The 22,957-nt window shown below is 40.6% G+C and overlaps 1 protein-coding gene across 1 annotated transcript; it reads left to right on the forward strand.

Moving 5' to 3' along the window:
• Nucleotides 1–3,059: 3,059 nt before the first annotated feature.
• KRCC1 (lysine rich coiled-coil 1) lies at nucleotides 3,060–22,727 on the forward strand. The gene is made up of 7 exons (XM_074147615.1): nucleotides 3,060–3,123; nucleotides 15,642–15,748; nucleotides 17,366–17,473; nucleotides 17,552–17,726; nucleotides 18,456–18,704; nucleotides 20,248–20,347; nucleotides 21,926–22,727. Exons 1-7 carry the CDS (start codon nucleotides 3,060–3,062, stop codon nucleotides 22,725–22,727), a joined length of 1,605 nt encoding a protein of 534 aa, XP_074003716.1.
• The last annotated feature ends 230 nt before the right edge of the window (nucleotides 22,728–22,957 follow it).

Raw genomic sequence — 22,957 nt, forward strand, 5'->3', positions numbered from 1 at the left:
CTGCTTTATTTTTACCCTCTAGGAGATGGATGGCGTGTTTAGAGGCAGCCATAACAGCGAAATACACACTCCGAAATTCTCGGCATCTTCCATTGCCACCAGAGCCTGGAAAAGGGGTGTCACTTCCCAAACACTGGTGGCAGTGGGCGCACAGAGCAGCGTAGAAGGAGCTGGAAGGACAGCAGTGGTTTGGCATGGGCTGTGGAAGCAAGCAGGACAGCTTAGATATTCACACAATTTTGGATGCAGTAAACCTCTTTGAAACGGCACTGCATTTGAGAGCTTTCCCCACCTCCAATGCTTAGCCACGGAAGAGACAGGGGAATTTGAGCCACCTGAGTGGAAAAGGAGGGTAGACCCGACAGACCAAACCCATGAGAAGCCAGGCCCTTGCTTTGCTCTCTGCCCCCAGCAGCCAGTACAAGTTTGGGGTGATGCAAGGAAAGGCCTCCATGTATAAGAGTGAACCTCGCTGTGGAAATTGAACCCAGCCCATATCGTTCTTCAGCACTTTTTTATCATTTAATAGCATTTCACGGGGTTCCTGCTAATATTACCCTCCCACCCCTAGGAAATCTGATGCTATTTCCTCCTGGATCCCTAACGACGACATAGATACCAGTGTTTGCAAACCTATTCCTACACCTCCTTGCTGCACAGAAAAACCTGTCTGGTTTAACAGGGAAAAGTGAGGTGTAGAGAAGTAAAGAGGGTAATTCTTGTTCATCCCTAGACTGTAAAAGAAATGCTTTACCTTGCCAAGGCAGTGGGAAGTATCATTGTGCTCTTTAAGACAGCCACAGAACTGCTCAGCATCTTCTGCTAAAAGCTTCTGGCAATTTTCCTTGCCTGCAAATGAAGAATTGTAGCACGCTTCAGCAGAAATCTCCTGTGTTATAGTTTACCCGTGTGTGCCAAGCACAAACAATATCAATCCACAACTCCTTAAATTCAGGGTGATCTGGGCGTTCATGTGATTATGAGCAATCTTCTCAAAACAACCAGACTCCTCCACTCTTACTGAGGAGGGCCAGAGCCATCGCAGAGCTGTCAGCACAAACCTCCCAGCGTTTACGCTGAGCAGCATAGAAAAGTCACTACAGGCAACTAGCCACTACAAGTAATTACAATTTTAATTGCAATGCTCCACTTATGTGATATGTGATGTCAGGATGCTCTGGTCTCACCTGTTACCCATGTTTAATTCCCCTGCATGTAAATGCCTTTCAGATACATATATTTGCAAGCAGTGCTTTAGCACCTAAAAATTAGGTACTGAGTATTTTTTTTTTTTTCCCAAAAAACCCCCCTGATTTGGAGTGTGGCTATATTGAACTCAGTCATTAATCACACTAAACACTGTTTCTGATTCCCAGATAACAAAGAGTATGGAATAGAATAGAATAGAATAGAATAGAATAGAATAACAAAGAGTAAATTATAACAACGAATATAATTATATCTTTTCAAAGTAGACAACTAAAACCAACAGATCAAAGTCCTTCTAGGATGGAGTTACAACAGAGCAGGTCTCTGCACAGTAAGACATCCGTGGTGTACCCAGTACAATGCACCCCTCACCTGATCAGATCACAAAGGAAAAAAAAAACAGTTTGGCTGAGACAGAGTGTAACAAAAGTCTCATTTCTCCCCTTCCAGCCTGGTGAATGCCACAGTGGTTGGCCACAGCCGGGTTGTACAGGAGGAGATCACCCATCTGGCTGAGTATCACACCTTTGGTACCACCTGGGCATGGTTTCAGACCCAGCTGTGTGCAGAAATATGACGGTAAAACTGTCAATCTGAAGAGAAAGCATCGAGAAAGTTGGAAAGGGCCAAGAGAGGCAGGATAACAGGGATTCCCTCTTAAACATCTATTTGGAGAAACGACCCTACTTTCAACCCCTTGGAAACACATTGAATTTCAAAGCCAGCCAGACAGGCACGACAATTTTGGAGCGCTGAGCAAGGCTGACCCTTCAACAGCAGGTTATTCTGCGCTCTGAGTCTGTCTGGATATTGGGCTGGAGGGGTGAGTGGCCTCCTCCTGACAGGAGAACAAACAGCACCCTCTACTGCCCTCTAAAAAATTATCTAAAGCACTATGTTACCAAATTTAACCGCTGCTGCTCTGGACTGTGCTGAGCAGTACTCAGACAAACTGTGCATTAGAGAGGAAAAAAGAAAAAAAGAGGAAGAAAAAACCTGTCCTAGGCAGGTGCTCCTCAGACTCATCCTGTCATTATAATTCAGCATTAAACGTTAAATGTAATCACAATCCTGCAGGGCAAGGATCAGCCCTGCGTCCCAATGAAACCAGTTTTTGGGGTGACAGTGGGGAAAATTTGGGGGAAACTCGACTGCCTGTTCTCCTGGGGGTGAGTGCAACAGGGGCTGGGGGGAATTCAGCCCTGAAGAAGGACGGATCCACGGGGTGATGGAGGGGAGGGACAGCTGGTGGATGTGCAGCCATTTGGGGGACTTTGGGGGTGTTTTGGGTGCCAGGGGCAGAGAGGAGCCACCCAAGCTGAGGGGAGAGGCCTGCAGTTACTAGTTGTTGCTAGACAGATATTTGGTAGTAACTAGTAGATACTAGGCAGTTACTAGTAGTAACTAGGCAGACACTAAGCTGTTACTAGTAGTTATTGAGCAGTTATTAGGCTGTCACTAGGCTCTCACTAGTAGTTTCTGGGCTGTTTTTAGGTACCAGTATTTCTGAGGCAGTTACTAGTAGTTCCGAGGCAGATACCAGGCTGATACTGGTAGTTACTAGAAGCTATTGTGCAGTTACAAGGCAGTTACTAGCCGTTGCTAGGCCGTTATTAGTCCCTAGTCAGGCCGCAGGGCTGTGGGCCGCTGAGGGGGAGGCCCGGGGTTGGCCGCGCAGGGCTCGAGGGGCCGGTGAGGTGAAGGCGGCCCGCATAAGGAGCTCGTTACGGGAGAGGAGGCGGCGGCCGGGGCCCGTTAAGGTGTCTCGGCCCTGAAGGCCCCGCCGGCGGCGCCCTGCTCTCAAAGGGCTTCAGAGGGAGTAGCTCCTCCCCGCCGGCAGCGCTGGGGCCATGGCGGCGGAGCGGGGCGGGAAAGCGGCTCCTCCGCCCCCTCTCACCGCCCGCCGCCGCGAAGGTGAGTGGGGCCCCGCCCGGCCTCGGCGGAGCTGTGAGGGGAAAGGTGGTGACAGGGGCCTGTCAGAACACGGCAGAAACGTGGTAGAGCGGTTCCCTCTGTGAAATAAAGTACATTCTCATGGTGCTAGTACTGAAAAGTGATAGGCCTTTGATGGAAAAGGCAGAAATAACGAGAAGCGAAATGCAACGCGAGTCTTGTCTGTGTTTTGCGTGCAGAAGGAGTGGGCAGGGTATCTGCAATAGGTCCAAGCTGCTTGATACGCAGTTTGTAAAAGGTAGTCTTGTGTTTAATTCTTCAGTGCAAAGAGGTCTTGCTCTATCTTCATAAACTAATCTCATGCTTGTGGGACAGCAAGGTGACAAACAGGTTACTTTTACACACCAAACCTGTGATGTTCAGCCCTGGAATTGAATCTTAAGATTGTGGCTGAGAAGTGATGGGAGCTTCCCATGCCCTTGCCTTCCTGGGTAATCTCTCCTGAAATCTAGCAAATAGCACCCAGAAATAAAGTGTTGAGCTTCCAGCAATGCCAAGTTGTTCGTACAATGGGTATAAAATACTTGCATGTTGAAAGACTTTGGTCAGTGGTTTATAAGCGTTGACTGTATAATGAAAATCAAGCTAAAAAAAACAAAAATAGCCACAAACTTAGCAATGCATAAACATGGGCTTTCTTTAAATATGGAAAACATCCATTAACAGCAGATTTCTCCATTGTCAGTTAAATGTAGTAGTGCTCTTGAACAGAAATAACTGCTGGAATGAATCTCTAAAAAGCTGGCAGCTATTTTAAGGAAGAAAAAAAACCCAGATCTATGCTCTTCAAAGGAATATACTAGGGTAAAGTTAGGAATGCAGTCTTGCTATGTTTAGGTTTAAATTCCATTTTTCACGCTTATTTCTTGAACCGAGTTGTCATGTTCCTGAACTCCAAAATGTTCTTTGGTGCAACAAGGTCTTTAAAAGTACTTTGACCTCCTGGGAATCTCAAGGGAGTTTAAGGTCTGAAGGTTGTTTCTTAAATTCTCAGTGTTTAGAGGTAGCTCACACCCTTATTTTTAGCGCACAGCTGGTACAGGTTTTATCGTGACCCAGACACAGCAAGGATTGCTGGTTATGTTTGTCAGTTCATATCAGTGCCAAATAGAGCTGCAGCACGGGATATTATGGGTAATTTCTGGTTTGACAGCCTGTGGAGGAGGGAGGGTATACTTTTCTTAAATACAAAATTAGCAGTAACTTTTGGCTTTGGAAACTCCGTGGCAACAGTTCTTGCTAATTCCTTCACACACACATACACTTTGGATTTTTGGTTTGTTTGCTTTAGCCTAAGGGTTTCTTTTGTCTCAGTGTCAACAAAATAAAATCCCATGGTACCTGTAAGAGAGTAGTTAATCTGTAGTTACAACCATGCATCCTTTCTCAAGACTCAATGTATAGTGCTCTTATGTTATAAATGGCTGATTTTCCCCTCTCCCTCCTTTTCTATTCTACACATCTTCACTTACTGGAGAGGAAAAAAAAGCGTCGGGTACCAATTCACTGATTATATGCTTCTCACGCAGCATTCCACAAGCCCGTCTTAAATAGTGCTGGGAGTAGGCTGAAAAAATAACATTGCACAAATTACTATCATACAATTGCATGGGAGCATTTTTATGTCAAAGCGAGGCAGGCAGAAGGGTAAGTAACTTGCCTTAACCTGCCTCAGAGAGTGCAAAGTGGGGATTGGAAGGTGTATTTCTTATGTGTTTATAAGACCCAAGGAGGGTTAAACCATGACAGTTGGGTGCAGAGGTCAGTGTGATGTTCAGCAGAGACAGAAACTTGGACCAACAGGAAGAAAAATGAAGAGAATCGAGGAACTGTGTTGCAAGAAGCACACACCTTAATTTTATTAGTAGTGATTTGATACATTGTACTTCAGTCTTAATGCTTCAAAATATTTTCTGTGTCCTGGATGAGTTCAGAGCAGGCAAAGTGTCTTGCTGCTTGCTCACCCCGGGGCAAAAGGGGGAGCATTATGTTTCACATCAATTGCAAGCTGCTTCTGTTGTGTATCAAGGCAGATCACAGATCCAGCTGGCCATCAGGGCTTTTAGCACTGTTTTGGTTTAGCTTTGCATTTGAGAAGGTTTGGGCAGTGCTAGGTTTAACCCCTGTTTTGGTAGTGTAGGTGTACGTTTCAAAGGCCTTGTGCATGCATACAGGCCTAGCCATGTGTCTTAGTGAAATTTGTGATAATATGTAGCGTTCAAAGATGCATATAAACGCTTGTAAGTTAACTTGTTATAGTATTCTGTGGGGAAAAATCTTATAGCTTGCATGATGAAACTAGTTTATGGAAATACGTAAGCATTAACAGCATTCGTTTTCAAACAGCAGAGTCCAGTTTGGCATTTCATTTTTTTACAATGACCTGAGCTTTCAAAACAAAACAAAATCATTCAAAAGCATGCTCAGGGACTAAACTCGCTGAGAAAATGAAAATTTAGTGCTACTACAGTATTGTTTCCTTGGAGAAACACCTTTCACCTAACTGTAGAAATCGAACTCTGTCTGGTACGAGGAATCTGTCCTTTCCTCGTATAGGAATTCAGTGCTGTAATACTGCACTTCAGTGTGTTTGATAAGGGTTTTTAAGTTTGTTATCTTTGCCTGCCCTTTCTAAGTTGAGTATCTGTGGATATTTGAGTTTATTTCTAAGGTTGTTTTCTGTCTTCCACTGTACAGTGACCATGCTGTACCACAACCAAAAGTGACTCGATTTCAGTGATGATGTTTGCCCGCAGTTTCAGACAGCTGATACTCTAAGCAATCAGGCTTTTGGTCATCTTTGGTCTTGTTACAGAGTAGGAATATTGTGATTACAAGCAATAGAGTTTGGACATCATGTAAAGTTACAGCCAGTCAGCTGAGATGAGGTAACTCCTCATAAGCTCCTGCCTTTCTTGCTTGCAGAGTAAAGCAAGCTAATGTAGTGCACGTGATGTAAATTAACCTGTTTTACTTTGCAGTTGGGACAGGCTTTGGCATGCACACTCAGTTTCTGGGAGGCTGACAGGTGGTAGCCTGGTGAGATACGCTACCCCCATTGCCTGTGTGCCTTGGAGCCAGCCATGCGAAAATAAGAAAATATGTGGGTCAATATTTGCTCTTGACGACTTGCAGTTGTTGAACTTGATTCATGAATATTCGTCTATTTCTCATTAAAATGCTATGTTTGCTGCTGGCATTTGAGGGCAGAATTTGGCTGTGTCATTTTGTGGATTTAGTACCTTGAACTTGAAACTTTATACCTTTGCCTTAAGGGATTTGTCTAGCCTAGACTTTTTCTTTACTACATTATTCTGCTTTCTGTCTTCTCCAGCCTCAAGAATCAGGAAAGAAAAATTAGTAATAGACTAAAGCTGGGAGCATTTCCTTTTTAATCAAGTGGTAGAAAGTCCTGGGCTGAACAGGCATTTTTAAAATTACCTGGTCTCTGATATTCTAATTACCGTTAGTATTTTTCATACCACATTTATACTGCCCTGAGGAAAGCCTTTTTTCTCCTGCCTTTCCTACCTGGCTTGCCACAAAGATTCCTCTACAATTAACCTAGTAAAAGTAAGAAAAGAGATAGCAAAGGTTTAAAGTTGAAAAGACATTCTCGAACTCTCAAGCAGTAAAATATACAAGCACAATAATGTTAAAATGCCCCTGAGCCTTCTTACGTCAGTGCTTTAATGCCTTAACTGAATTGCTGTTTCATTGAAGAATATAAAAAAAAAATAAATGCTGGGTGTGCTTCTAGGATCGTAACTGAGAATTGAAAACAGTAAGCAAATCATTATCTTTCAATGTAGACGCTATAAGAGTCTGATTTATTAATTTAGGCAACCTGTTTTGTTCTAGATTTCCAAAATCCACCTCTGTTATTTTGATTTTTTTAAAAAAAATTATTTAAATTGCTTCAGTTCTCTTGTTAAGAGAGATGCCGAGCACCTGCAGTTTACACTGTCTTTTCAATGCCCATATTTCAGTGTTCTAACATTAAAACAATCAAGTTGATCTTGTTTTAAGAATGTGTCCCTCATTGCCTATTGATTGTGCTCCTCATTCTCTGGTGATTTAGGCTGGGTTTATTCTCTACATTAAAAAAAATAATTGTATAAAACACACCTCTGGAGAAGTATTTTTATAAATGCTAAATGAATGAGCAAGAATGTAAGTATATTGGATATCACCTGGATATTCAGGTGGTGCTTGATGTTCTCTCTCTTCACTCACCAATGTTATTCGCTATTACGTCAGACTGCTTTTAATTTGACTGCATATGAAATATTTACTTCTTTGTCTTCTAAAGGCTTTCAGAAGATGTCAGTCAGAAAATTATACCAATTAAATGTATGCTGGGGTTTAAGCATACATTTATTGTTCTGATCTACTTCTGCTTTAATAACAGACTTTTCTATTTACTCAGACATTTTTATAAGTTGCATTGGAGATAAGAATGAGAAGTCATTTTAGTGAAAGTGGATGTGTTTAGGAAACTTGTCTTGCACCAGTCTGTAAAGTTGGAGTGGTTTTTGGTAATCAATAAATCTTCATTGATTCATGACTTGTCTTAACGATGGAGGACTTGTAACAGTGAAACCAACTCATTAAAACATTAGATTTGAATCAAATTACTAGGTTACGTCTCAATCTCAAGTTTCGAAGGTGGCATCATAAAAAATAAAATCATGAAGCAGTACTCCGGCAACTGCGACTTAAATAGAGCATTGACTCAGAAGGCAGGGTAATGCGCTGACTGTATTTCTTTGAAGAAGAATAGAAGACATGATCTTTTTGCCCTGTGGTTTGCTTCTTTGCAAACATCTGAAAACGTACTCATTTTTTTTTCCTGTGGAACCGTATCATTTTCTTTAACTACCGACTATGAATTAAGATTACACAGCATTTTGTCCCTTCTGTATCAGGTATAGGTTTGCCATCTGGAGTGTGAAGATAATAACTCCTCCTAGGCTGGGCTGACCTCAAGCCAGGACAATCTGACTTTGCTACATGTGTTCAGGGCTGGCCGTATGTACCTGTCTACAACCGTAGCTCACCAGGCTCCATGTTCCAGTACACTCTGATCCCTGCGAAGTTGAGCTGGTGTTACTGACTTTGACCAGGACCCGATGGGACTTGCAGTCTCTTGAGGCTGCAGCACCATTAGAAAGAGGAACAATTCCCTCTCTTGCATGAGTGTGGAGCAACCACCATAGAATCATAGAATGGTTAGAGTTGGAAGGTACCTTAAAGATCATCTAGTTCCAACCCTGCTGCCACAGTGAGAAGTTAATAGTGGAGGTGTGTTTTATTGGCAGTAACTCACTAAGTGCTTTTCAAAAGGTAACTTGTAAAATGCAGCTCAGGTGGGTAGAAGGAATTGTGTCCTTCTCTGCTAATTTCTACTTATTTCATCCTTAAATAGCAAGAGGCTGGTATCTGCAGTCATTTACAAAAGCACTTGGTTTGAAACACTTGTTTTCTAAGAAAACCAAGGAATTTAAACCAAGATTGTTCGTACTCTAACTGAAAATAGTAATTTAAAGTGATGCTGCTTATGCCAATTCTGCTGCTTAGGATAATATCAAAAGGACCCATCAAAGTGAAGAACGGTTATGTTCATAAAAATTAGTTTTAACCCATCCCTTTGCAGTAGGTAACTAATTCCTCCCATGGTACTGTTGCAGGAATCGCAGGTGCACAGAAATGAAACCCAGAGTTTTCAAGCTTAAATGCCTAGAGGCCAAATGTACATGCATCTGAGAATGTAGGTTTACGGGTGTCGGCGAAGTTTAACAAGTAGGCAGCACAGCTGAGAGTAGACCCAGTCTCCCAGTCAGACCCTCACACTGAACAGTTTTGGGTTTGTTTTGCTTTAAGTCATTTTTGGATGCAACTAAAGGACATTAACAGTTAAGTCCTCCTTTCCATAGATTATCTGCATATTTGATATTCACTTCCTTGATCTCATCCTTAGGTTTTGAGTAAGCTGTTTTTATTGCAGTCCTGCAACGTAATTTTAACAGAGGCATCCACAATTATCAATAATTATATATGTTTATAAATCCACACTACTAAAACAGGGATTCGGGTGGCTGGGGAATTAATTTTTAGTGGGATAGCAAATAGTCTTAGCATTCATTTGAAACATGACCAGAGGTGGTGCATCCCTTTCACCTGAGATATGCATGACATGAGATATTTAACACCCAGATCATTTTGAATTTAGCATCAGTAAGGATCTTTAAGGTCCCTTCCAACCCAAACGATTTTATGATTCTAATTTTAAAAAAATCTTTTTGGCATCTATTCTGTGTCCTAGACTTTAAGCTCTTGAATCATAATAACAGCTCAAGTAATCACAAGAAATACTATAGTGATTGCTAAGAATTAGTACTCACAAGAATCAAAAATATTTTATTCCTATCTTTGAAAAGAAAATGGAAGCCTTCACCTGTTTTTTCGGTTTTCCGTTTGAGACTATGCTAATTCTAACAGGTCATCATTAAGGGTAGCAGTTGTCTCCCAGGTCCACTTTCTTTGGCCTTGAAAGTTCAACAACAATAATATTCTCTGTGTATGTGAATATCAGGTTTTTTAAGGACAGCTTGTAGGTAGTACATTCATGGAAGTCCAGACTGTCACGTTTTCTTTCTGGGCATACAACTGAAGCATGATGAAACAGGAAGACGTTACCTGGCTTATGAGATGGATTTTTCCCTTTATGCCTGGGTGGTACTTGCATGCTCATTTCTCATTCTATCTAATCAATCAGCTTTGACAGATACGTTTCTCAGCCCAGTTCCCTCTGAAAAGAAGTATTTGTTAAGAGGTTAGGAAGGGTAACGCAAAAGCAAATGGTACAGGTGAGGCAGATGGTGTGTTGGTGAGCTGATAATTATGTTTGCTTGAAATAAGTCTATAAATACACATGGTAACGTGCAGCCTAGTGTTTCTGTAATTGTCCCTTGTCATCCTGACTCTTTCTCGCTTCTGTGCATCCTTTTGCTGTGGTCAGTGCCACCTTAATTGGGAGCATTAGAAATGGGCTCTAATCCATCTTGGTGCTTCTAGACACTTAAAAATCAAGAACTGCACTCTTGTTTTTAGCCCTGTGTCTTCACGTAAACAAGTCACCTTCATGACTACTGAAGCCCCACAGCTAATCATTTTAATCTACCATACAAAACCCCATGTCTTTTAGTGACAGCCTTACTTGATGTTAACACCCATAAGCACCAACAAAGTGTGGATCACCTGTGCTTTCAGAAGCTATGCTCCCCAGGACCAGTCTTTGCAATCTTGTTGCTGTGAGGTGACAGTGAAAACAGGGCCATTACTGAACAGAGGTACCAATCTGGTCGGTGGGATTTCTGAGCCAAAAAGCCAGAGGGAATTGTTACAGTGCTCCATGCTTCCCATGAACATTGAGTTAAATCCTTGAGGAATCTTTGCACTTCCTTTCATGGGACCTTATGAGTATCTGAGGTTAATTGGCTGTGCTAAAGTCACTTGCAAAGCTCTTCTTAACATTTCAGTAGGATCAGATTCATCCTTTGATTGCCAGAAACTCCTATGTGTGCTGCTTCAATTTGTGTATCACTTTAGATACGTAAACTATTGTTAATAATTGTTGTTGCTATAGTATGTCTTTTCTTAGGGTGTCAGTGGATTTCACAAAACATGAGATCTCACAGCATGTCTGTGGCAGTACCAAGTATTGTAGGTTTCATAACATAGCTGAGAAAACTGTCGCAATGACAGACCATAAAACCTACTAAGAATCACAGGAGAAAATACTGCCATTGGGTCATTAGTAAATAGGAGGCGTGGGCTGGATTAATGTCTACAGTCCAGATAGTCTAAAGACCTATTTTTTTCCTCCAAAATATGGGCTGTTGACAAACATAAACAGTTTTTTGTGGAATAGCCTAAAAATAAAAGAAAAGCTTCACTGAAAATTACCAATTGACTTCATCCTGTGACATGAATGTGGGAAAAAAATAATCTCATGTTTTATGGATAAAAATGTTTTAAAAATACATCCTTTTATTAAGGAGCAGCCTCTTTGTGACAAACAGTAGGTGGTCTGTTCGTCAGTGAACCATTTCTTAATGACAGAAAGTTGATCCGAACAGTTGCTCCAAATTTACGATACCAGTACCTTTATTTAAACATTTTGGAGGCATAAAAATGACAGGGGCAATATGGCAGTTCTGCAAGGCTTTTGATTCATTCTCTGAAAAGTTTCTGAGGGTATGGTTGCAAACTATAAGGTAAGCTATTTTTTTAAAAATGTTTTTCTTGGTTGCCATGAAAGATGTCTTGTGAATCTGAAAGCTGAAGATCTCAAGTTCAGCTTAATATTTAGAGAACTGGTTGCACACAGGCAGTGGTAGCATAGATCTCCCCGTGCTCTGTCGTTTTTGTGTGTCGCAAATGGTCTTGAGGCATAGTTAAAAGGAGAAAGGGCAGACTTGTTCATGACACTTCTCTGGAAGTGAGCAGAGATGTGTCATTTAGCAAAGAGGGCTGTTGATGTGCGTAGTTGCCATTGGGAAGGAGTCTGCAGTTGCCCAGGCTGGACTGAAGACCATTTATGACTTACTGCCCAGTTGGGATTTGAGTGAGAGACCCATCAGCTTGTTCCTGAATTTGATTTTATGCAGTTCACCAGAAGACCACATAGAAGTAAGTTATCCAAGGCATATATATTTGCCTAAAAATCCAGTAACTATACAGAAAATAAAAAAAAGCTATGTTTATATGTACGGGTTTTCATGTGGTTTGAGGCTGAAATTATCAGATACGGGTTCTTAAAGGTGGCTACCCAGTGTTTTTAGAAGGTAGCTGTGCTTCTAACCGACTTGGGTAGCAGCTGCTGTATCCTTTCTGTGGATGAGGATGTTCTGTCCTTGTTTGGTCTAAGGAAAGCAGACAGGGTTATGCTGTGCTTTGCTGTATGGTACTGACAAAGCTGGAACTGAGCTCCCAGGCTATTGCTAATATAATAGCAGATGAATGCCAAGAGCTGCATTAGAACAGGTTATGTTACTCACGCTCATGGTTTGTATTCCCCAGCCAAGTTATTGTTTGGGTACCCTGCCTGTTTCATGTGAGATGTGTTAATAGTCATCTTGCGATCATGCAGAAAAACTGAGTAGAGCAGCTCTTCAGGTTCCAAAATCAAGGCAAATGTTGTGAACTCCATGTCTTTATTTTAGTAGATATCTCTCTCTTGGGGTAAACCAATTCTTGGGCTTACAGTGCTACAAGTGTTAGACTGAGGTAGCTCTGCACTCCTCACTGCTGACTCTGCTGTAGAAGCATAGCCTTATTTTGAGAAAAGATAGAGCCAAAACAGAGGGACAACAGTGTTAGGTGAAAAATTGAAAGACTTAAGGAGAAATAGAAAACAATAGTATAAATAGAAAAGAGATCTAAGATGTGGTAAGTTTACAAAGAAGAAAGAATCTGAGTAAGTCCTGTCAACTTCTATACGATACTGAAGAATGAAAACAACTCTTGAAACAATGAAGAGCAATATTTAAAATTGTCCCTAGAATATATATTAGTGCAATTCATCAGTTACTGCAAAATGCCATTGAGGACAAGGGCACAGCAGGGTTCAGGATGGCTTGAAGAGGCACAATAGGAGTTACTTGGACAACCAGACTTCTGGTACCTATAATCCAGTCTTTTCATTGCAGTGGTCCACCAAGAATGTGAATTTAAAACCCGATTTTAATTTCACGTGACAATGGTTTTTAGGTTTATTTTTTTGTAGCATGTACTTTGTTGGGGTTTATCTGTGAAGGATGCTGTGCAGTTCACTGTTAAATCAAGGAAAATATGCATAGAATACTGTCCTTAACTAATATAAAGAAGTCTGTCTTTGAAACCAAGATCTGTTTTGCAGTGAGAGGTTATGCAAATTGAAATATAGTGAATACTGCCTATGGCAGTAGTATTTCATAGATTTGTGCCTGGTTGCATTGCAATTTGCTTTTTGTTGTTTTTTAATAGAGAATATTGTTCCATTTATCTTTCTCTAGGTAGCTATGTTTTTACAGTTCCATACACTTGAGCAAACTGGTGTAATTTTCCTCTGTAAGTGGCTTTTTCTGCTACAAACATTGGCAATTCATGCATCTCAGGTGCAAGATGGGCTTTCAGCTAATGTCCAGAACCAAGTTATTGGATTTTCTTGTGTGGATTTACATTGTTTATTGTGGGGCAAAGCTATGTGAATCAGTAACTGTAGAATATTGAAGATTTCTATAGGACATACTACAGAATAACGAAGTTCTAAAGGACTAGTCATCTGGCCATTTACCTTATGGAAATGTAGTCTTTATTAGAAAATTAATTCTTCTATCAGGGACTGATGGTAAACCATGCCAGACAGCAGCATTTTGATACCCAATTGTTGTTGCAACCTCAGCCAAAACCCTCATTAGAGCCAGCTTTAATTAAGATCTGTATGTTAAACAGTTCAGGAGTGCTGCTTTGGGAATGCAAAGTGGGGTTAAACACGCACACAGTCTGAGAAGAATCTCTGCATCTGCCATTCCTCAGGTTTTGTCAGCACCCATAGAGCTGCTGATAGGTTTTCAGCTGGTTGCACGCATTAATGTTGCCTTGTCAAAGCAGTTTGGCATTCCTTGTTTCAGGCTTCCACTGGAGCCACATTCCTGGGGTGGTACTGGCTCAGTTAAAATATGTCATACAGCTTATACTGAAATTCATGCTCTGTTTTTAAGGGGCTTTTTACTTGTGCAAAGATGGCAGTCATATGTTGTCCAGGGCAAAAGCAGGGGACTCTAGTCCTTCCTTAATCGTTTGTGAACTGGTCATCCCACATCTTAGTGCTGTTATTTGCAGTTACAGGACACACTACACAGTATTTCATTCTGTTTTTTCATGTCTCTTTGGATTTGACTTTCCTTTGGTAAGGGGTCAAAAGAACAGTCCTTAGAAATAAGGGTAAAGGCTGATTGCTTTCATGGTTTCTAGATGCCTTTTGGCACTGAGCCTTAGGACCACAGGGAGTGATGCTTTCGCTGCCCACGATCTCTCCAGGCTGTGTGCAAAGCACAGAAAGCCACCTGCTCCACATGTGGCTTCCAGGATGGATTGACTGTTGGGTGAACTTACAGGGAGTAAGCTCAGTTAAGACATCACAATACTTTCCCCAATGTTTTCCCTTTAACCTCAGCTTCATTTGAAGAGGCACAGTTTAGTGTCACTGTGTAGTTATCACAGAATCATGGAATTGTCAGAGTTGGAAGGGACCTCTAGAGATCATCTAGTCCAACTCCCCTGCTGAAGCAGGATTGCCTAGAGCACATTACGTTATGTTGCCTTACATTAAGTTATGTTGCTTCTTTTATTTTTGCTTTAAACTGGTTTAACTTGGGCTTATATTTAAGAGCAGAGCATGCCAAAAAGTAAAATTCTAGCTTAATTGGAATTAAAGTGAGACCCACTGGGGATGAAAAAGAAACAGGTAGTCTTAGAGTTTGTCAGCACAGAAGGAGATTTGCTGGTAGAATAGCGTGGGTAAACCTGCTCCCTGAAAGTATAGCCTGTACCAGCGAACAATTTCAAGCAATATGAGTTAAACTGGTTTCCGTAATGAATTAAAGTGTATTAATAGGAGAAAGAACTGGGCTGATGATGTAGCTTTATCTTTGTGAGGTTTTGCCAACACAGCTATGCTTGATTGAAGAGTGTTTTTAACTCTCTTAGTTTACATGATGTTGGCACTACTTTTAAGTGCGTGTTAGAGTGTCCCCCCACTCAGATCCAACGTGCCTGTACATGCAATTATTTAGAAATAATTTCAAGCCTGGGCCAATTTTAATGTGAGTTGAAGTGTATACAGGCTGTGAGTTAGCTGGGAACAGGATAAAGAAAATCAAAACAAGCCATTGGAGCAGTTTTCCTCCATATGACTAAATCAGTTAAACTGGCATATGGGGCACAGGTACAAGTTCGTAGGCCAGGAGGTCTCAGAAGCTTTTCTGATCTACTGAGCTGTTTCCAGACTTTCTTTAAGCCTCTTCTTTAAGGAGTATTCCCCTATTTAACTAGCTGTATGACTTAGTCCAGTTAAAATCCTTCTTTTTAGGCTATTAATCAAGTTTTTTGGACATTGTGCCTTATTTGAAATGGACTGAAAACCCAATGAAGAGTCTCTGTCTTCTTTGTCTTTAAAGTTTAGGTACTATTATAGTAATACTTTTTAAGTCCATGAGAGCAATACTGCTGCAAGTAGGAAGGTTTAGGTGGCTTTTCAGCATTCCTTTGAAGCCACAATGAGGCATGGTGTGATTCAGTGGATGAACATTGGTTTCTTCATCTTGTGCTGTGTGTGAATATTCAAGTGGTTGATATTTTGTTTAAGCAAAGACATACAAATATATCTTGTCCTGACTACTGGCTGATTTTTGTCTTTTGCTCTTTCCGTTTAGACGACATTTTAGATGAGGCAACAAGGAAAGACCTGTTCACCGACACTTTCTGTAAGGTTTGCAAGGCAGTGCTGCAGTTTAAGACTCAAAGGGTGTCACACTATAAGGTAGGCTGGAAGGGAGGATTTCTCCTAGCAAGCACTGGGGCTTTGGTTTGTTTGTCTGGGATTTCTACATAGTGTTATAAAAGGCCACTTTTTATAGTGTGTTTCCCAAGGCCTATGCTAGGCTTAGTCATTAACCAGACTTGAATGTGAAAGCTGTGGATTTAGTATAGTAAGATGCAATCACCTGCATATTGCAGCATGATTTTAGAAGGAACTGAGCAGTGTCAGGCCATGCTGTATATGGGATTGAAGCAGATCTGTACCACGTGAGCTAGAACATACGTATGGCACAGGGCAGTGCTAGCTACAGCGGACCAAGGTCACGCCTTCTGATGCTTCACCCAGCGATACACACGCGCTGCTCTGTGCACCAGTGTCTGCTGGAGGCAGGTTGTATGAATCGTGCTGAAGGCATTTCTTGGAACAACTGTGTGCCTTGGAATATTGCTGTAGACATGGGAAAGTATGCTTTATTTTGAAACTTGATCTTGAGGGAGTGCAGGTTTGCAGGCACAGATGTTTCTGTCTTTTTCCTTCTTCTTGCAAAAGTTAAAGTGTCAGTTGCTGTCAGGAGTCTTTCTTGCTATTCACATTAAGACTTAGGCTTCACAAGGTGTTGTGTTTCCTTACTTTGATTTAACTTAGTTGTACTGTCAGAACTTAACAGAGTTCAGACCCTCAATTTGATTTCCTATTTCTCGGATCAAGATCCAGTTGAGGATAATAGATGCAATTGTTAAGTTACCCGACCTCACCATTACAAAATGAATTGATGGAAATAACCGACTCTCTCTTCTCAGTTGTCCCTGTATTGTCTAGCCAGGTACGGTAGGTCTTCTTTCTCTTTGATAATATTGTTATAATATCCTGCACTGCTCCTCAGAATCCTTAACAGACATCTGAAAAGCATCAGGTAAGAGAAGACAAATTACTTGTTTTGCTTTGTAGGTTACCACTGTATTGCGTGGTACTCACGTGTATAGTGTGGCACGTGAGTAAGTACATGGCAAGTCCATGGGTTTGAAGATCATGGGTTCAGAGAATTAAAAAATAATTGTATCTGAGGGAAGTATACGTTAACACCCAATTTTAGTCACCTCTACTATCGTATCATCAGTAGAAAGGTGTAGAAATTTCCATAGACTGGAGATACTTAAACTCACCTTCCAGAGAAACTTGTTTCTCTCCGCTGACTGTATGGGGAGACTAGGCTTCTTTTTTAGGAAGGTAAGTTAAGTTGTGCTGCCTGTCATTCTTTTGTGTCACGGCATGGGATGGCTGTCAAGTCCCCCAAGCACAGCAGACTTGTTCTGTGGCATGGCTGCATTCCTTTCCTTACCTATCTTAGCATCCCTGTTTATAAGGGAACATACCAGGATTTTTGATTCCCCAAAGAGTAGATGACTCTGAGGGGTGCTTGAGGCAAAATGTTATATTATTGATTAAAGTATAGTATTGTTACATGAGTTGGCATTTGTCTGCTTGTGGCTCTGCTTTATATAAAAACAATTTGGCAAGTGTTGAATGCAGTTTTTGATGAATGAAGTCCCGGTCACTGGATATATCACTGCTCGGATCACTGTTACTGAAACAGGAATAATTCTAGTCTCTTCCCAGGGCAAAAAACATGCTCAGAAAGTTCATCATTACATCCAAATGCATGGTGAGAAAGATGAGAGACAGGAGCATGGCAAACAGAAGAAAATGGATTGTGTGAATTTTCAGGTGACTATTCCTCATAAAATGTTTCCTTGTATACTTCAGTGAATGCTAATAATTGAGCCTGCCCTTGCTTGGTTTCAGATGGATGGGAGTGGAGTAGTAGACAAAAACAACTACTGCAATCTCTGCAATGTGAGTTTTACTTCCCCAGTTGTGGGTTTGTCTCACTGCTTGGGAAAGATCCATGCTAAAAAGCTGAAGCAGTTATCGAGAGACCAAGCCCACGTGCCAGCACAGAGCATGCAGCCTGTTTCTGGTAAGAACTAAATAGTTTGCTTTGCATGTGTTTCCTGTCACACTCTGAAACAAACATATAGAAGTATCTTCCTACACTTGCTATGTCTCTATGCCTTTCTATTCTACCAAAGTCATGGAGCTGTCATGTGGTGACTCTGTAGGCGGATAAACGAAAATATTACCCTGTGCAACTCTGAAGCCATGGAACCTTGCTTTCAGATTCCCTATCCTTTATTGACCAAAACTAAAGGCAAATATTTCTAGTTTTTTATTAATGAAAGGTGTTTATTGTTGTTCTGAGAATTCACTGCAGTTCCAACAAGATGTTCCTCTGCTAAATTAATATAAGAAATTAAAAAACAATTAGTCCACAAGCAACACTTAGCTGGTGTGTCCTGTACAAGTTGTAGAACTGTATTTAAAGATGGAGCATAGTGTATGTGCTCTGAATCACCCTCTGCAGAGTAAATCTCTCTTCTTAGACTGCATATGGACCTTAGAGTGACCAGCCATCACACACAGCTGTTTTGTAGGCATCTAATGTGGGTGGGGTTTCTGAATATTCCACGGCTGTCTTCCTTATCTGTACTTTCATATCCTTGCAAGGACTAAGATATTTTATAGTCTCTTGCAAGTAGTTCAGCACCCAGCAGCTCTGTAGTTCTGCAGTCACCTGTTTTGCTCCATGGACTTGGCCTTTCATTAGCTGTGCTGTCAGCAGATTTATCCTCTGCTTCCATGTTTCCAGCTTTACAAAAGCCAGTGGCTGAGAAACCCTTGCTGCCTTCAAAAGCTGAAGAGTCTTCATCAACCTCCAACATAAGGTTGAAGTTAAATGATGCAGACAAGTACTGTAAGCTCTGTTGTGCTCCCTTCAATAATCCACTTGTGGCCCAGGAGCATTATAATGGTAAGAAACACAGAAGAAATGAAGCACGGAGAAAGATTCTGGAGGAGCTGGGAGACAAGGTCATCCCTGGAGAATACAGCACAAATGGTAAGCAGAACATAAGCAAGTGTTACAGTCTCTGAGTGTAGCTCACGTACTCGGCTCTTATTTGTTCAAGGAACTGCCTGAAATGATAGTCTTTTCCTGTGTTACAGAACAAGTTCATTTCTTCCTTTCTGTTTGGTGAACTGCTAAAGTTCTATCTCTGGCAACTGTAGGTTGGAAAATTTTTCTTACTGACTTTGAGACTCAAATCCAGTCCTCACCAAGTTCTGCAATCGAATTCAAAGCATTATAGAAAATAGCCCAGTCCCCCAAATCCAAGGCCAGGTTCAGTTGTATCTGTGTCATTATTAAAATGTTCATCTCCGTTGTTCTTTAAAACCTTCTGTGCTGGAAACTCCACAACCTTCATAAGGAATATCTCCCAGGACTTCTTGATCTTTGCCTTCTCCATCTTAAAACCTTCTACTGACATTGAACTCAGCTCTCTGACCACAATGTATTTCTTCAATGTACACAGAACAAGAAGCAGAGGAGAGAATTGAATCATTTGTTTCTCTTTGGTTTTATTCTTTAAATAATTGAAAACTGGTGTTATGTCTTCCCTTAATCTTTTGATCATTAAACTGGTTGTTGTAATTTCAATCTTACCACAAAAGGAAATTTGTTTCCTAAACAGCCATTGTTCTCTAGCCTCCCATCAGGACTGTCTCCAGCTCAAGCACTACGTCCGAAGCCAAGACCCTGGTGCTTGAGGGGGCATCACCTGGTCCCATGCAACAAAACTGTCAATCCTTTCTTTAGTAAGAAATTCAAAATCCTACCTGATAGTCAAAAGTCATTGTTAGTTAAAACATCTCTCATTAAGTCATGCTATAATTTAAACAAAATAATACATTTTGATGCAAAGCAATAGCCCATTGGAATTAATGTTGCATTTTTCTAATGGATGAAGCTCTTGGGTTTGCATGGGGGAAGAGGTTACTCACTGGTTTCGGAACACGTGGGTCTATGGATGACGTAGCTTATAGGAGAGGAGAAAATGACAACCTAAAAAACACAAGGGCTTTCCTCATCTGACCTTACCTTATATTTCCCTGAGACTCTGTGTACCATATTTGTAATATACTGTATTGACAATTCCCTCAGCATCTTCACAGGCTTGAACCAACACTACATGAACGTTTGAGCGGTAATGTTTAAACTGATCTTACTTTAATTAAATTTGGGCTGACTAGATTGGTATCTGTTGGCGCTTACTTTGGGTCAGGTATTTAAAATAGTATTTAGTTTTTCAGTACAGTTCATTCTCATCAGCACTTGACAACAGTTTACTGGAACTATCTTGTATCACTTCAGTCATCAGAAATACTCTTTGTTAATGTTTAAACCATGGGTATGCTGCAACTGGACCAGCTCCCTTGATAAATATTATCCTACTGTAAAATTGCAGCAGAGACTTTGTATCTCTCTGAACATTGTTTATAGGAACATTATGGTAGGACCCTTGCATGGGATGGGATTGTGATGTGCTTTGAGTTTTGCCTTTCATTTGTAGCCTTTCTAACCTCTCTAACCTTCTTTTCAGCTCTTGGGGTTGGTTATTATGTGTGCTCCATATGTAATGTCATAGTTACATCTATAGAAACATACCAGGACCATGTGCAAGGAAATAAGCACCGGATTAAGTAAGTCAATAAGTCTTTTGTTACTGTTGCTCTGTAGTTTGTACTTTCACACTTTTTCATTAGCCCTGTTGTCTGCTGTTAAGTGACTTTGACTAGTTCATGGGGGTTTTGATTTTGGTTGGGGTTTTTTGTTGTTGTTTAGTTTACTGGTTTAAAAGGGTACTGTCCATTTAAACATTATATTTTGTGGCTGAAATTCAGTCTTAGAGTTCCCACAGTTGCATCTTCAGTGACAACCCACAGGGGAAACGTCCTGAAACCTGTATGGTTTTCCCATTTATTTTGCTGTCTGGGGATAGCAGCACCTATTTTGGTACAGGATCTCCAGTGCTCAGTGCTAGAAGGAAATGGTCTGAACTTAAAGATTCCTACTGACAGGGCAAAGAAGACCTTAATCCTGAAAAGTGCCAAGTCTCCATCAATTGTGTTGCTTTTGGGATTCATTAATGTGTATCTTAAATTTGGCATAAGATCATTTATGGGATAGATGATAGCTCTTGTACTTTCCCTTTTACCCAGAAGAGGGCTTGTAGACTGTGTTAATTGCAGAATTGATATTGTGGTGATTTAAGATGTAGTTTTTAGAGGTTGCTGTGCACATAGGCTAAATACTAAAATTGCTTACATGTTAGGCATTTTAGGCATTAGGCATTAGGCAACATGATACATGTTTTAAGTGAAGGTACAATAATAATATAACCACCAGAGCCTGATGTAAACTGATATGATTTTCAATGTCAACAGAATTAGAGTCCCCAAAAACAGGAGTGTAGGGAACTGCTACAGGCCTATCTATAGTTTAACAAAATGAATGTATAAAACTGGTGAATTAAGGTAGAACAAGATGCATTTGAGGGATAGATCTTCAGAGCTGCCCTTCCCATAGGGGATATCTTTGTCATCTAACCACTTTATCTTCCGTCCTGAGGAAAGGGAGAGTAGAAGATAAACTAATAGGTAGTTTTGCCTTGGGAGCACATTTATCTTGTGTGGGGTTTTTAGCAATCCATGTTGGTTGTTTCTGTTCAGTTTTGTTTCTGCTGTGGAGTCACAGTTTCCCAGTAATTTTCAGTTTGCCTGAAATTACTGTACTGCAACTGTTCAATAGAATGAATCTCATAAAGAAATTAGTAACTTTATTACTTGACAGTCAGTATATAATTTAGTTGCTTCCTATCTGCTGCTAATTGGAGATGTGTTAGTAAGAGAGAATCTTAAATTTTCTTTTTAAAAGTAGTTTTAAAAAAGTATGCAGTCATTTTAAATGCATCTTATTCTTCAATAAAACGCATTTATTCATCTAAAGAGCATCTAGGTCATAAGAAACTCATTTGGTCTTCGTGAAGTTATTCCAGATTTTCAGTTTTCACAAAGAGTAGAATCTGTTCCCTGTAACTTCAGCTTTACACATAATGATTGTGTGTAACAGGGTCCATGTAGTTATACAGAACAACACACTTGGAATATGTTCTTTTTGTAACTCTGGAAATAAGAGTTTTGGGGGGGTTTTTTAACTCAACAGATGCTAAGCAAATTGGTCAGTATTAATAACTAAGATTTTCTATCCAGTTTATGCAGAGAAACAGTGCTTGCTAATCTCATGAAGAAATCAAAGAAAACATATGGCTCCTTTCAAGATGAATTAACTGATCATGTTAAAGTTCGGAAAGCTAAAGGTCTAGAGCCAAGAAGGTATTTAGGAAAAGCAGAAGAGGAAGAGTTTCAAGATAAAAACATTGAAGGAGAAAGTGTCCTCAGTGAGGTTATATCTTCAAACTTTAAGCGTGAACAAGGCCAGCATTCCAGCCTTTTCTCAGAAACCCCGTCACCTACAAATACTGGGGAAAACAAAATGCCGAGCTGGCCATCAGCTTCTGAGCAAGCACTAGAAAAGACACCTAATTATGGCTATAACAAGGGCTACTGTAAAGAAGAGCAAGCATCTGAGGTAGAGATAGACACCATCAGAGAGAAAAGCTTCAGGCTATCAGCTGCAGAATCGAAAGACTGCTACATACCTGTGCTTGCTGACACTTCTACCAGCTCCTACAGAAAAGAACAGAAATTTCAGATAAAACATTTTGAAGTGGAAAAATACATCATTGAAGAGCTGAAGAATGAGAAAGAAGCCACAAAGCAGAAAAGAAAGAAAAATAGCGAAGGTGCAGTTTTTGGAAAAGAAAATGTGAAGCAGAAGAGAATTAAATTTGAGATAGACTTGGAAAATGAAAAGAAATCAAGACCTTATAAAGGCAAAAGACTTAAAGAAAATTCCACTGAGAAAGAGAGCAAAAAGCACAAAAAGGATAAAGAGAAGCCACAGATATATATCAAAAAAGAAGAGGAGCTACTTTGGGATGAATCTGTCTTGGGATATTGACAAAGCTTTTGCTTAGCTTTAAGAAGTTGATTCTGTTTGTAGCCTCACTTAACCATTTTGTATTATACTATCACTGTTGGTGTGGGGGTTTTTTTAGCTGTTTTTGTTCCAACCTGGAAGCGAGAAAAAGCCTGTTTTCTGAAATTTTTGAGCAGTAGATAGGCATCAATTTTTAATCACCTTACACATAGAGCAGCCATTGCAGTGATGCAAGTTTGAAAGTCTGTAAT

Source organism: Numenius arquata, chromosome 5 (assembly GCF_964106895.1).
Source record: "Numenius arquata chromosome 5, bNumArq3.hap1.1, whole genome shotgun sequence".
Lineage (NCBI taxonomy): Eukaryota > Metazoa > Chordata > Aves > Charadriiformes > Scolopacidae > Numenius > Numenius arquata.